This window comes from Ylistrum balloti, unplaced genomic scaffold (genome assembly GCF_031769215.1).
Source record: "Ylistrum balloti isolate Yb309-2 unplaced genomic scaffold, AGI_CSIRO_Ybal_v1 Utg369832, whole genome shotgun sequence".
NCBI classification, from domain to species: Eukaryota; Metazoa; Mollusca; class Bivalvia; order Pectinida; family Pectinidae; genus Ylistrum; species Ylistrum balloti.
In genome coordinates, this window is record NW_026781994.1 from 303,079 (window position 1) to 317,781 (window position 14,703).

At 32.9% G+C, this 14,703-nt stretch overlaps 2 protein-coding genes across 2 annotated transcripts in view; both read right to left on the reverse strand.

Moving 5' to 3' along the window:
- LOC132545220 (uncharacterized) overlaps positions 1-4,651 on the reverse strand; it is a gene marked incomplete at its 5' end in the record, with an annotated part of 31,124 nt that extends 26,473 nt beyond the window's left edge. The window contains 3 exons of the mRNA XM_060208895.1: positions 2,167-2,215; positions 4,228-4,351; positions 4,593-4,651. Coding sequence (XP_060064878.1) covers positions 2,167-2,215; positions 4,228-4,351; positions 4,593-4,651 — 232 coding nt within the window. The remainder of the gene's footprint in view (positions 1-2,166; positions 2,216-4,227; positions 4,352-4,592) is intronic.
- Positions 4,652-9,193: 4,542 nt separating this feature from the next.
- LOC132545221 (uncharacterized) lies at positions 9,194-13,956 on the reverse strand. The gene is made up of 6 exons (XM_060208896.1): positions 13,890-13,956; positions 13,171-13,388; positions 12,683-12,745; positions 12,306-12,354; positions 11,539-11,706; positions 9,194-9,393 (listed from the first exon to the last, which is right to left on the reverse strand). Exons 1-6 carry the CDS (start codon positions 13,954-13,956, stop codon positions 9,194-9,196), a joined length of 765 nt encoding a protein of 254 aa, XP_060064879.1.
- Positions 13,957-14,703: the final 747 nt, after the last annotated feature.

Below are 14,703 nucleotides of genomic sequence, written 5' to 3' on the forward strand. Positions count from 1 at the left end.
TAATGTTATCTTATGTCCCCATCCTAAAACAGACAACATTTACATCACATTATAATGTAATGTCCTCATCCTAAAACAGACAACATTTACATCACATTATAATGTAATCTTATGTCCTCATCCTAAAACAGACAACATTTACATCACATTATAATGTAATGTCCTCATCCTAAAACAGACAACATTTACATCACATTATAATGTAATCTTATGTCCTCATCCTAAAACAGACAACATTTACATCACATTATAATGCAATGTCCTCATCCTAAAACAGACAACATTTACATCACATTATAATGTTATTTTCTATGTCCTCATCCTAAAACAGACAACATTTACATCACATTATAATGTTATCTGATGTCCCTATTCTAACTACAGAACACTTACACCTTATTATCGTTATCAAATCCATCCCATATTATTTAGGTTTTTCTCTCAATAATCCAAATTGCTTCAACATGACAACAGATCTAGAATTTCACTATGTTATGGATATGATTTTAATTTCCATAAAATATATGGTGATGATATTAATAAAACTAGCAGAAATGTTTATAAGACATATATAACTTCCTGACGCTGTAAACCAGGATCAGATCAGGTGTAGAGATTGTTCTAATGAAAGGAAGAAATAAGAACCAAATCTGTTCAAAGGTTTTTTAAGATCCGACAATGAGATGCCACAGGTAGGATACATGAACATTAGCAACTACTATCAGGCAGCCTCCCCCTGCCCTCCATCATCAAAACATAAAATGGCAGGGCTGACATAAGAAACATAAACTACATCTATCTATAATTTTTTTTTCTGATACAAAATAATATAAGTATGTATTTTGATGTAAATTTTTGTCGTATGGGAACAGCCATGATCATTATCAACTTTTCTGGTGACTAATCCAAGTAAATCAATTTCTGTAAAATCACAGGTATACCCTGAACATGTCATTAATCTTTATCATAATACGAGACCACAAGCATGCTTTAACCTGTCAACTTGTATATAAGCTAATCAATAGATTTCATGATAATTTAAAATGTTTAAATTTATGTACTAGCTTTCCTAATCTTGATATATTAATTAACTGCAGTATACTTTGTCATTAGTAGTGAGATCCCTAAAAGAAGGAAAATTGAAATAAAAATATCACTATTTTTTTTTTATCTATAAAGCCTTGTTTATGTAAACCTAGTTTATTATTATTATCTTTATTTCCTCCAAATATGAAGATTTGCAAAGACAACTATATAAACAGCAATAAATTACATAAATTTACACACGTACACACCAACACGCACATACATAAATATACAGTTACAATATGTTTTGATAGTTAATTAGAGGTATTTCACTACTTTCAACACATTTTCAATATATAGGGTTTTGGTACTTATATGTACCAGAAAAACAGATTACTGATAATAGTTTTTCAACATTTGACATACATATGAGATAGCACCTAATCTGAAATGTTCCATTTTCTCTGAAGATAAATCATACTTTAATAAAAATATCACTATTTTTTTATCTATAAAGCCTTGTTTATGTAAACCTAGTTTATAAACAATCTTAAAGCTATTTAAAACTAGAATAGTATAAACTGAGACAGAATGTCTCGTTATTCTCCACAGGGAAGTAGATCAAACTGTCTGACAGTGTTATCATGGCTTCTCTCATATTTAGAACTGGAGGCCAGGAAGCTAGGATTCAATATCACTAACATCACTCCCGATACCTGTGATGTTGTATTGTAGAATAGAACTACCATCTCAGATATGCCTGGAACAAAGTGGAACACTGTTTTTCCTACTCCAGATTTTTATCTCCTGACTTATCCCAATGTTTAAAGTGTAAATATATGAGAACTGTGGGAACATTGCCCTTGTTGAATGAGAACCTAGCAAGGAATTTAACATATTACTCTTGTTGAATGAGAGCTTTTGAAATGACATTTGTGGCCAAGTACAGAAATCATAGTGTAGATATTTTTCACACAAAGTGTTCATGTTGTTAAGATTCCATTTTATTTATTAAGAAATGATATTAGTAATAAAAAAAAATTAAAAACATCAATATTATTCCATAAACTTTGTAATTAGGTAACTCTGTAAACATTACCTAAAATCTATAACATTTTAGTACAATGTCACTTTACTTACCATTAATTCGTGTATAATAGCAATAAAAATATTGATTCCCAGCTGCCACCTGTATATAAAAAAAAATGTTAAGAATTAAGCCTTTACAGTTCTGATAAAAAATTTATACATAGACATTTTATTAAAAACATGTAGAATAATAATCAATTAAACATATTTACAATTTTTTTTCAATATTTTACAAGGTAAACAATACAGATGTAACCAGTAATACTTTATAATCTTCTCTTTTTAGGTCTTTAATTTGAAAACATATCTTTTATTTCCTACAGATCAAGGCTTACTATCAAAGTTGAAAATGTCAGTTAACATGAACAATATAGTGTTGAAAGTTGACAATTATGAGACATTATGGTAGGATCCAGGAGTAATCATACTAACACAGGATTCCTCGAAAGAAACAGCTATTGGCGAGCCAGAAGTTGCTTAATTGTCAAACAAACATTCGTCATATTTTTCATACTGTTTTACAATCAAACATTATTTGTTTCCCCTTGTCACATATATAATCTTCCAGAAATGAAGAAAACCTAGAAATCATGCCAAAATTCTCAAGTTTCGATGATATTTATAAATCAAGAGTAGGTCTTCACCAAAATGCTTTGTTTTTTTAATGTGTTGTACAGCAACTCTTCTTGTATATCACAGCCAGGCAACTTTTATTATAAACAAACACATTGATTCTATCTATATGAATTACGATTTCATAAAACATATGAATGATTTACAGACAGTTTATAGTTCATAGGCCTATAAAATTTTGATTTTTTTCTAATTAACCACATAAGGTATTGGATAATGTTGTATTAGACAGATTGACTAGGATAAGTTTGGTAACCATACGACAAACAGAGAGTTTTACTCTAAGATAATAATCAACTGTACATACAGTTGGAGGCAAACTAAACTGGGTGTCTAGTGCACTTTAGACGTTTTACTCATATGTTAACCATAGCTACTATGAAAAGAAGAAGACATCCAAATTTTGCAATTTTAATTTTAGTTTTTTGGTTTTTTTTTTTTTTTTTGCAATTTCTAATGGGTAAGTAAACTTGGAAAAAACATAGAGGTGCACAAAAAAAAATCCGATAAACATTTAATGAGATGTATAAGTTTGACCCATCCTTATATATTACAATATTTGATCTTGAAAGGTCAATTATTTGAACAGACTAATTAAATAGTTCATCTCCAAATACTGCAGGACCAATATCATAACCCCAGGTCACAAGGTTAATTTGAGAATTCCTTTTTGTACGATTTCAACACATTTGACCCCTGTCACTGAAAAGGTAGCTTAAGATCATTTATTTGAACAAAAAGGCAGCTAGTCCCTCATCCTAACTAGCATATACATTCCATGTTAACCAGCTCATATTTCTTCAAAACAATTGTATTTTTTAGAAGTTATGTGAAAACTGTCATATGTTTGACCCTTGTGAACTAAAATGTTAAGGTCAAGGTCACTGATCTGAACAAGCTGGATTCATTCAGATTTGTATCTCTTCATTATCCTTTCATATTATACTCGTCCAATTTTTCTACCCTGTGCCTCGATCCTGATTATCAATAAGAAGCTGTTTAAAGGAAATTGTTGAAGGAGGACCCTCAGACAGACAGACAGACTGACAGACAGACATATGTAACAGTGACTAGATAAAAAGCTTACCAAGAATTTGCCATTTCAATTTCTGTACCAAGCCAAAATGTAAGTTATATTTTAAGACACTGACCATATATTCTATTTATCCTGCAACATTGATTGAAAATCAGACAATCAAGACTAAAAAAGTTTTGTTGTTCAATCTGTGTTTACCTGTCATTAACTTTACAATTTTGCTTCATGACAGACCCCAGAATAATTGCTCTGCGCAGAAACATAGTTCCAAACTTCAACGAATATATAATATAGCGCTTTTATGAATTTTCATAAATAAACTTATGCAATACAACATGTAAAATCCCTAATTTCAACATCTATTTATATTTTTATAAGTAGCATTTCTGTAAATTCGGTATAGATATGTGCTGTTTATGATATTAAAAATAAAAAATACTTACATCTGAGCACTTGTATCCAGGATCACAAACTCCATTTTGTTCCGGTCGAGTGCATACCTCGCAGTTATTATCGAACTGCACTTCCGTAGGTACACAAGGTGGATGTTTGAAAAGTTTCTGGCAACTTACATGCAAAAACAGACGCATAAAGCATATGTTTAACACTGTACACAATGTCAATTTCATCATCTCCATTATTCGTCGATAACATATCTATTCAAAATTTGGCGTAAAATCACATATCCAGGTGACATCTCACATTATACACATTATACACGTGTAAGCGTAAACAATTAGTTTACGCGTGACACGTCTGTGCACATGTTCAACTTTCACTTTGACAAATTCTAACCTTATGAGCTTACCGGATAAACCGTCCGACTACATTGTCAACGAAGGAACAGTCATGTATCGTTAGGTCGTGTTATTTATGTGGTGCTGATAGGTGTCACCTGTGTTCACAACACGTAATTATAATATATCCCTGTGCGATCCTATCGTCTCGAACATAGGCCCAAATATTTCCTCATACAGTCTTAACCACGCACAGCGAGCGTGTATTACAGTGTGTTCCAGCAACCACCAACCGTCGTTTCGTAAACAATCAAGTACGGCGCAGGTTGATCGATATTACAAAATAACTAAATAGCGAAACGAAAAATATCGGCAAACACGATTATCTTAAACATAGACATATAGATATAATGAATATCCAAAGACCGCCATTATTTAAGTGCCGAACTGGATAAACATATTTCCTAACACGACTAAGGTTATTTTAAGTGAATATTAAAGAGATGTCAGTACTAGCTAAAGGATTTTAAATATGATGAATTCGAAAACGGGTAATTACAAGTGTACGCACATCACAAACCTCTATATAAAACCCTTTACCTGTAAGCATTTGTTTTGTATTATTTCCGTCTCACTGATTAAAATGAATTAAAGGTTCTTAATATCTGTGTCATTCCACATCTTTGTAGTTGCGGTGAAAATCAATTTCGCATGTGTAGGAGATACATTGAAGTTTAGAAATTTGAGATCATATAAGAATAAACTTTATTAACTATTTTACAATATTAAACAGAAAGATTCCTGGTGATGTTTAATGACATTTCATGAAAAAAACTAATATAATTGTAATCCTGATATCAAACTGCCGACATGATAAATCATAGCTTAATTGCTAGTTTGACTGTTTCAACTTTAACTCTCATTTAATTTACCATTACCAACAGGCTTTTTGTAAAAAATGAAAAACGTGGTAAAAAACGAACGTGATATTACCTAAATCTTAATAAAACTGCATATCAAATTTCAAATCGATAGGACGAGGCCAACGAAAATGTTGCCATAGAGACATTGAAAATGTATGCGTTGGAAAAGACTGTAATCTAGAAAGGTTTCCTGCTTTATCGATTTCTGAAAATAAGAACCTAGATGATAACGGATCGAATTTTATACAGAACAATGTCCAGTTACACATGCTTTCCAACACCAACAGCATTATCAAAACGCTGTTTTAATAAGCAGTTCGGGTCGACCTTGTGTCTATATATTCACATAGTATAATTTTCATTAATTATGATGAAAGAGCATCCTTATATACAGATTCTTTCGTTCATATTTAAATAACACATATGTATTAATACCCGACAAAAAATCATACGCATGCGCTTCTAGTTAATCAATGTGGTCGTTTCATGGGAAATGAAAACAACAATACTTTCTCAAAACAAAGAACCGCTTCTCTTCTTTTTCCAAACAATGAAGGTTGATTATGCTTTCTTCTTCTTCTTCTTCTTCTTCGTCGTCGTCGTCGTCTTCTTCTTCTTCTTCTTCTTCTTCTTCTTCTTCTTCTTCTTCTTCTTCTTCTTCTTCTTCTCCTTCTTCTTCTTCTTCTTCTTCTTCTTCTTCTTCTTCTTCTTCTTCGTCGTCGTCGTCGTCGTCTTCTTCTTCTTCTTCTTCGTCGTCGTCGTCGTCGTCGTCGTCGTCGTCGTCGTCGTCATTGTTGACCATCGTTTCATCAGCAACATACAGAAATATATTTTTGGCGAGATTTGGTTTCTCTCATGGCACATTTAGTGTCAGCAGTTTTCCTTTGTCAACAGATTACACAGAGAAGGTTGTGTTTTTGGAGATATAGAAAAATAAAATACACAGATGATTTTTGTTGTCACGATTTATTCACAAAACATACACATGTATTTAGGAGCAAACTAGTTACTGATGTAACAAAAAACGTGAAATAATGATAACAATGACTTCTTGGTTAATCACATGTTTGTTTTTATATCAAGGCACGTATACAAATGTTTACTGTAATAACAAAGAGGCGGATTACATCGACAAAGGCACGGGAGTCATACATTATAAAGACACTGTACATTCATAATGAATGCCCAAGTAATAACATATATAATTTGTTTACTGTATTTAAAATTTCAATAAACATCAGAATGTAATTAACTCATTACAATGTATATATATAAAAAACAAAAACAAAAAAAACATAAACAAAAAAAATATGCTGATTCCAATATACATAGAATTCAAAACATGTAAAATACACAAGAATGAAATGTAATCGCCTCATTTGATTTTAAGAAAATGGATAGGATAAAAATAGTATTTAAGAAAGTTTCTGATCTGAGACGATTTTACACAGATTTCTCATTATTTAAAAAAAGTGAGATCACTTGCGGCGAGACATCTAGTGTCCAATTTCAAAAAAGAGATAAAGCAATATGTTGTTGTGGCTGTGATGAGATTCTGTATAAACGTCACGCCAACAAAATATGTTGATACATGTAAGGAAGGCAACTGTAACGCCACAGAGAGGTACATAATATATAAGTGGCAATTCCCGCGTCTTAATTTTTCACACTTACAACGTCGATTAGTGTTATTTGTTATCAATACACAACTAAGGGTTTCTTACAGCCGAGGGAAAAAAAAGACGTGTTTTTATTTACGATCTGCTCAAATGGTCATAATTTGCTGCCAAGGTGTTGTATACATAACTGTATTATCAATGAAGGACAAAATCATACCTTACACACACATACAGCATTTATAAATAATGCGATGTGTTAATACAGTGGGTAGGTGATAATGGACACTCCTCTTCAAATTCATGACACATTTGAATTTTCGATCAGACCTATATACAAATGTATCCAGCACATTAAAAATCGATAAGTGAATTTATGGCGGAAACTTCGTTCTGGTTTTGAAGGTTTGTCTTCAAGATAAACACGCGATGCACATGCATCAATAATGAAAACACAGCGACATATCAGCAAAAATACATTATCAAACGGAAAGAAATTAGTATAGTGAAATATCTTTTGCCAAAATAATATTGCATTATTTCACTTTCTTCCACCCGTTGTAATATTGTACTTCTGCCCTACCATAAATAGGGCAAACATTGTTTTTAACAGCAATGATCCAACAACATCCGGCCATTGCTTCGTCCTACAACATCCTGGCACATGATCCTAGTGTCCACACAAAAAATAATCTGAAAATCAAAGAAAAACATAAAGTTGTGTTACTAGCACACATTTGGGACACATACTCTCGTATTACTAGGACAAATCTCGATACATGTACACACGTGTTACTAGGACAAATCTCGATACATGTACACACGTGTTACTAGGACAAATCTCGATACATGTACACACGTGTTACTAGGACAAATCTCGATACATGTATACACGTGTTACTAGGACAAATCTCGATACATGTACACACGTGTTACTAGGACAAATCTCGATACATGTACACACGTGTTACTAGGACAAATCTCGATACATGTACACACGTGTTACTAGGACAAATCTCGATACATGTACACACGTGTTACTAGGACAAATCTCGATACATGTACACACGTGTTACTAGGACAAATCTCGATACATGTACACACGTGTTGCTAAAGGACAAATCTCGATACATGTACACACGTGTTACTAGGACAAATCTCGATACATGTACACACGTGTTGCTAAAGGACAAATCTCAATACATGTACACACGTGTTGCTAAAGGACAAATCTCGATACATATACACACGTGTTACTAAAGGACATATCTCGATATATATACACACGTGTTACTAAAGGACATATCTCGATATATATACACACGTGTTGCTAAAGGACAAATCTCGATATATATACACACGTGTTACTAAAGGACAAATCTCGATATATATACACACGTGTTACTAAAGGACATATCTCGATATATATACACACGTGTTACTAAAGGACATATCTCGATATATATACACACGTGTTACTAAAGGACATATCTCGATATATATACACACGTGTTACTAAAGGACATATCTCGATATATATACACACGTGTTACTAAAGGACATATCTCGCTATATATACACTCGTGTTTTAAGGACGAATTTTGCATTCTGCGAACAACAATTGATTTATTTTATTTTATTTTTCTATTTTTCAGGAAAATACTTTCAGCTCAACTACATTAAAAATACTATTCAAAATCATATTTGTTCAAAATAAGACAACTTGATGGTCTTTAAGAAGAGGGAAAACACAGAAAAAACACCACGTGATCCTGTTTAAGGCCCAATATCAGGTCCATTATGATCATGTGAGGTCAGCAATTAGCCAAGTTAACACTGTGATGGTAGTAATTTCATTCAAGTTATTTCTTATTCGAATTCTTCCGGAAATGTGTTTTAAAATTTTATATCTGATATACAATGATGGGTATATGATAAGTTTTTTTTTCTATTATTTTTTTCAATTCAACGTCTTAAAACCTGACACTTGTTTGGAAGAAAACGCAAAAATACTATTTTCAGTCCAGTTGTGGGTTTGTTTAAACTTTAAAGAGTGTGCGAATACCATGGACAAAGAATACTTTGCATGGTTTCTTTCTGATATTTTCTAGTTTATTTAAATAAATAAACTAATTACCAGTTATTGTCATCGAAACCGTCATTCACTATACCGTGCTTCTCGCTTATGCTGAGGAAGTGCGCACCGCCGTTGTACTGTTCGTTGCTACCGTACTGAGGAGGCGGACCCCGGTTGTCTCCCCTTGTGTTGTTGTTTTCAGCCTCGGCTTGAATGTTTGCAAAACTTGCTGCAGCAGCTGCACGCTCTTTACGGGCTAAAATAACAGGACATTGCATTATATTACATATTCTTATTCCAGTAGGGTTACAAGCTTAACAACACAGTAATTTTAAAGCAAAAAGTAAAGTGTTAGTTTTATAGCGCGATAGATGCATTCCGAAAAATTGATGGGAGGTATATCTAATTTATTCTGTCCGAAATAGTGGATTGTATGAACCGAAATGGAATGAAATTAATAACATTGAAGAAACAAACAAATTAGACTACTCCCCACAACCTCTGTATCAGGTTCATACAACATTAAACAGTGTAAGTACTAACCAGCTACTGGTTTACCCCCAACAACCTCTGTGTCAGGTTCATACAATATTAAACAATGCTAGTACTAACAAGGAACTGTGCTACTCACCCACAACCTCTGTGTCAGGTTCATACAATATTAAACAGTGTTAGTACTAACCAGGTACTCCCCATAACCTCTGTGTCAGGTTCACACAATATCAAACAGTGTTAGTACTAACCAGCTACTGGATTAGTCCTCACGATCTCTTTGTCAGGTTCATACAAAAATGTGGCTTTATATTCTGTAAATGGTGAGTACATGATTTGTTAGTAAAAAGGAAACATGGCACTCAAATGAAACTAGAGGTTATTAGTATTGTAAGTATGTTGCTTCAAGCGTGAAGATAAGTAAGTTAATAAGTAAAGTTAATGATATCGAACGCCATTAATTTATGTCAAGATTGTTATTTCTTAAGATTTTTTTATTATTAATACTAATGAAAAACATATCCTTGTATCTTGAAAAAAATGTCTAGAAATTCATAGTATTTTCAGGACTTCCGGGAAAGTAGGTCCTTTTTGTTTCAGTTTTTTTTTTCTTTTCGAAACAATCGAAACACAACTTGAACAGAACATATGTATGTGACGTAAGTTATTACAAATGTTGACCATTAACGGCGCGTGCAGTTCACGAGCCAGCAATACACGACTGTGTCAGTGTCATACAATGGTAGACTGTGCTGGCACCCGTGGTGTAAATGATTTCTATCAGTAAAGATGTACCCCTGTGAGAAGTCAAAAATAATCAAATAGTAAACATTTTTGTTCTGGTGATGACTTTTTTTGAAACATTAGAATTTAGAAAGTAAATTAAAGGTCAAAAATCATTATGTAAATGCACAACTTTTTCTGACACTCTCGTCAGAATATTTGTGACACATTTTCGTTTATATTATTCTTATTTCTATTCCTGGGTGATTCTGTGGTAATCTTTTTGAAATAAATTCTCGTCATCTATAAAAAAGAGTATGACACTTGGTTATTAAGAAATAACTTGAAAAGTTTCCATTTGATTAAACGAGCTTAAAGCTGAATAGCGACCAAAAACGAAAATTTTGAGACATGTATTTCACATTTTTAAGACTTTGTGTATGGATAGAAATTATGAAATCCTCGATTATGTTTTTCATATTTAAAAAAGAGGAAGTTGCTGTTCTGTAATTCTTACAAGTTTCACCATATAACCATTTTTTCTATGATCAAGAGACAAGCTTAAATATTTGCTTTCGGACTCTAAATTTAATGAAAGTGGTCCTGCTTCACTTCAGATTTCACGAAATTTCCTCAAAACGTGCAGTAAAGCGCTCTTTTGAGGTTATAAATATACTTACAGATAATAAAGTATGTAAAAACACAAAAATGATAAAAAAAATAAGTCCAAAATGTTGCGTTAAAATTAATTTCATATTAAAGTATGCTTTTACCGGTCAAACACCAGAGGATTAGTTCTTTTTTTTCCTTTTTTTCTTTTTTCTATCATTTTCTGTTGCTGTTTCGACTTAATAAGATATTTCGTTTTCCATCCCAGGTTAAAGTGCTATAATGCTAGAATAATAACAACAGAAGCTCTTACAATTATCTATAAGGATTTACCAAATCACAAATATTTTGTGACTTTAAAATAGAAATAACAAATGTGAATGTTAATAACTGAATCAGCACAACAAATGAATAATTAGTTTAAGCCAGCGACATTCAAATAAGCAATGCTTCTAAAACCATGTACACACACATTCAACTGGTAAATAGCTGTAGTATTCACGGTTATCGATAGTAAGCTATACCATTATGGATTATCACACAGAACAATAATTGTAATGATGAGGCGATGACATACCGTGATGAATCCGTTGTCGCCAGCGCCTGATGACGTAGATAAAGGCGACGATAACACAGACGACGAATCCAATAACCAACGTAGGGAACAGATACTTATGTTGGAGTGGCTTGTATTTCTTAGTAGTAGTTGGTGCTGTCGTAGTAGTAGGTACAGCTTTGTAAAACTCTAAAATGAGAAAAACGTTCTTTAAAGTAAAGTAGAGCGTAGATAATTACCCTATCAACATCAAGGGAAAAATGGATATATCAAGTTACGTGCTTTGAGATAAACAATTAGTAAACTATTTAAAAGGGTCTTAGGGTGTCAAAATTGACGAATATGATTAGTTGACGAATAAACTGAAATTATTAAATGAACGAATAAAGCTTCAAATGACATATTAATGAATTAATCAAAATGGTTATATTTGTCTTAACGAATAAACATAATATTAAATTAATAAACGCAGTTTAAAATGACACAATAACGAATACAGTTCAAAATGACACAATAATGAATACACTATGATGGTCACATGAACGAATGCAACTTAAAATGACACATTAACGAATGAATTGAATTGTCAAATTAGCGAATAAATATTGGTAACAAATAACGTAAATTCTCTTCTGCCGGTTTTTACCGGGTATTCCGGTTTCCTCCTACAGTATGACGTCACTCGGAATACCATTAAGGTTAACAATAATATCAGATGAATCCAAACTGTCAGAATATGCCTCATAATTGTAGTAAAATATATAATGTTACTTTATTTCAGGACATACCTGTCACCTTGTCACTGCATATACTACACGTATCACACTGGGGTCGTATCTACAAAGAAAATGAAAAATTCTATTTAACTTTCATTTATACTTGTAGAGAAAGTTAACTTAATGGGGGAAAATGCATGCTCGCTCGTATTGTTTGATGTTTCCCCCTTCTCCCCTCGCTATTTTCTATCGATGCTACAACATGTAAGGTAAATGTTGTTTAAAAACAGTTTGGGTCTTTTTTTTCAAAACGTCCATGAGAAACCGATAGGCTAATGGCTACTGTTTAGGCATTGGTATCCTGAAGCTGCAACATCAAAGATAGTTGCCATGACAAAATTTAATATTGTACATTGTATTTAGCTATGACACGTGAGAGTCATACTCACTGTAGCAGTGTACGTTTTCCCCACGTCAAAACTTCCAATTCCAAAAGCCAAACTGCAAACATTCTGTCGAGCGAACAAAAATATATATAAAATATTAATAAAACAGAATTCTAATTATCCTTACAGGAACGTGCTTCCAGTGGTAACATACACACCTTACCTAACTGATTTTGAGACTCGGGAGTTTCGTGCAATATCTCTAGCTTCTCTTTTAAATCTCTGTTTCCGGAAGTCGAAGAGTTGTATATGTGCGACAGTCAGAAAACCTCCAAATCTTTTTAAAAGTGTCTACTGGAATTTTACCTGTGTATTGAGGAGGTCAGACTTGCGACGCCTGATTGCATAATATTGTATAGAATTGATTTATTGATCGTTCTACAAGCTGATCGATTCATTCATTCATTTATTTATCTTATGTTTAATTATAAAAGTATAATACCCAACATACTGGTAAACTTTACTGGTAAATCAAATTTACTAAACCTTACATCGACTGAACAGTTCCGTATCTGTGATACGGAGCTGGAAATTGTCAGTCCAAACTGCACCAGGTCTGTGTCCGAGATGACGTCATCTCCAGGCGATACCGTAGTGTTACTTGTCAACCAACAGTTCCCAAAGTCAAGCATCACGGCACAATTGTTTCCTTGGACTGTTGTTGACTGGACTGACCAGCAGCTACAGAATTCTGTCACTGTTATGTTACCTTTAAAATATATCAAGAACAACAAATATCTTTGTACGTTTGATGAAAAAGGAACATTGTGCTTGTTCTTGAAAAAGTATGTTATTTTGATCACGGAATGCAGTGTTGGGTCTCAAAATGATAGTTTTTAATATCTTAATATTTATAGGTTTTGTTATTGCTACCTTATATCAGACACTTATCACTTGAAATACAAGCGATTGTCTTACGTCACTTTGTCAGTTTTGTATACAGCACAGGTAATTAATAAATAACATTTTTTTAAAAATTAAAAAAAAAATAAAGATGTACTTTCCGCTAAAGAAAAGTGTATGAAGACAAAGACCATTTGTAAGAAAAAATGTTGTTGATTTTAGATATTCCACCAAAAGCGATATTAGAATATCAGAAAAGAATGCACTAAAACAAGGCGTGTTATTTTTATCAACAAAATGTTTACAGCTACCATATTTGAAAAGCTGAGATTCATTTTAAAGTTTAAGAAATGTCCTACAAACTCACTTGTTAGAGAGTGGACTGTCAAGATGCAGGACAAGGTAAGTAGCCATGATATCCACATTGCCGCCATTGTCTGTTAAAAAAGAACATACCAACTTGTCGACATAATCATAATCCAGACTCAAATTCATCAAAACTAGGGGAAAATATGAACGAAGGAAAGATTTACACGCAGACTTCAGAAGAAGTACGAGGAGAATAAGACCGGGCGTTTCGGAAGGGTATAAACTTTGATAAACATGTTCCTTGTGAAACGGTCTAAAAATACTGTACCCGAGTTATATCGACAAAAGACACATTTCTTAGTAAAACGCCATCATCTAAAGGGAGACGAAATGTGTGGCTTGTCCTATTACAATAATTCGGACCACTTGTACATGCCAAATTGTACCATAATCAATCGTACTTGAATAGCGGATTTATATACAATGATTAACTGTTGCATTTCAGATTTTTTCAATTTTCCTCTCGGCCTTTTTTCCCTCTCCAAACTCGCTTATTTAGTGCCATCTAGGGTAAAACAATGATGGTGATTTCCAATGTTCATAAGGGCATTTTCGAAATTATGAATCCGCAATTTGTTTTGTAAAATGAAGTCGTCTTCAGCATCAAAATTAATTATTATTACTCTCGATATTTGATAAGGATGTACAAATTTGTTTCCCAACACTTTTCGGCTGTGTAACATAACAATCGTAAAAAAAATGGCCTTACTTCTACTTTCCCGCGTCACCGATACTATCATACCTAGAAGAAAGATTTTTAACCAGAGCTTCGTCCTGCAGAACAAAAGGTCTGATCCATTGAAGTCATTGTA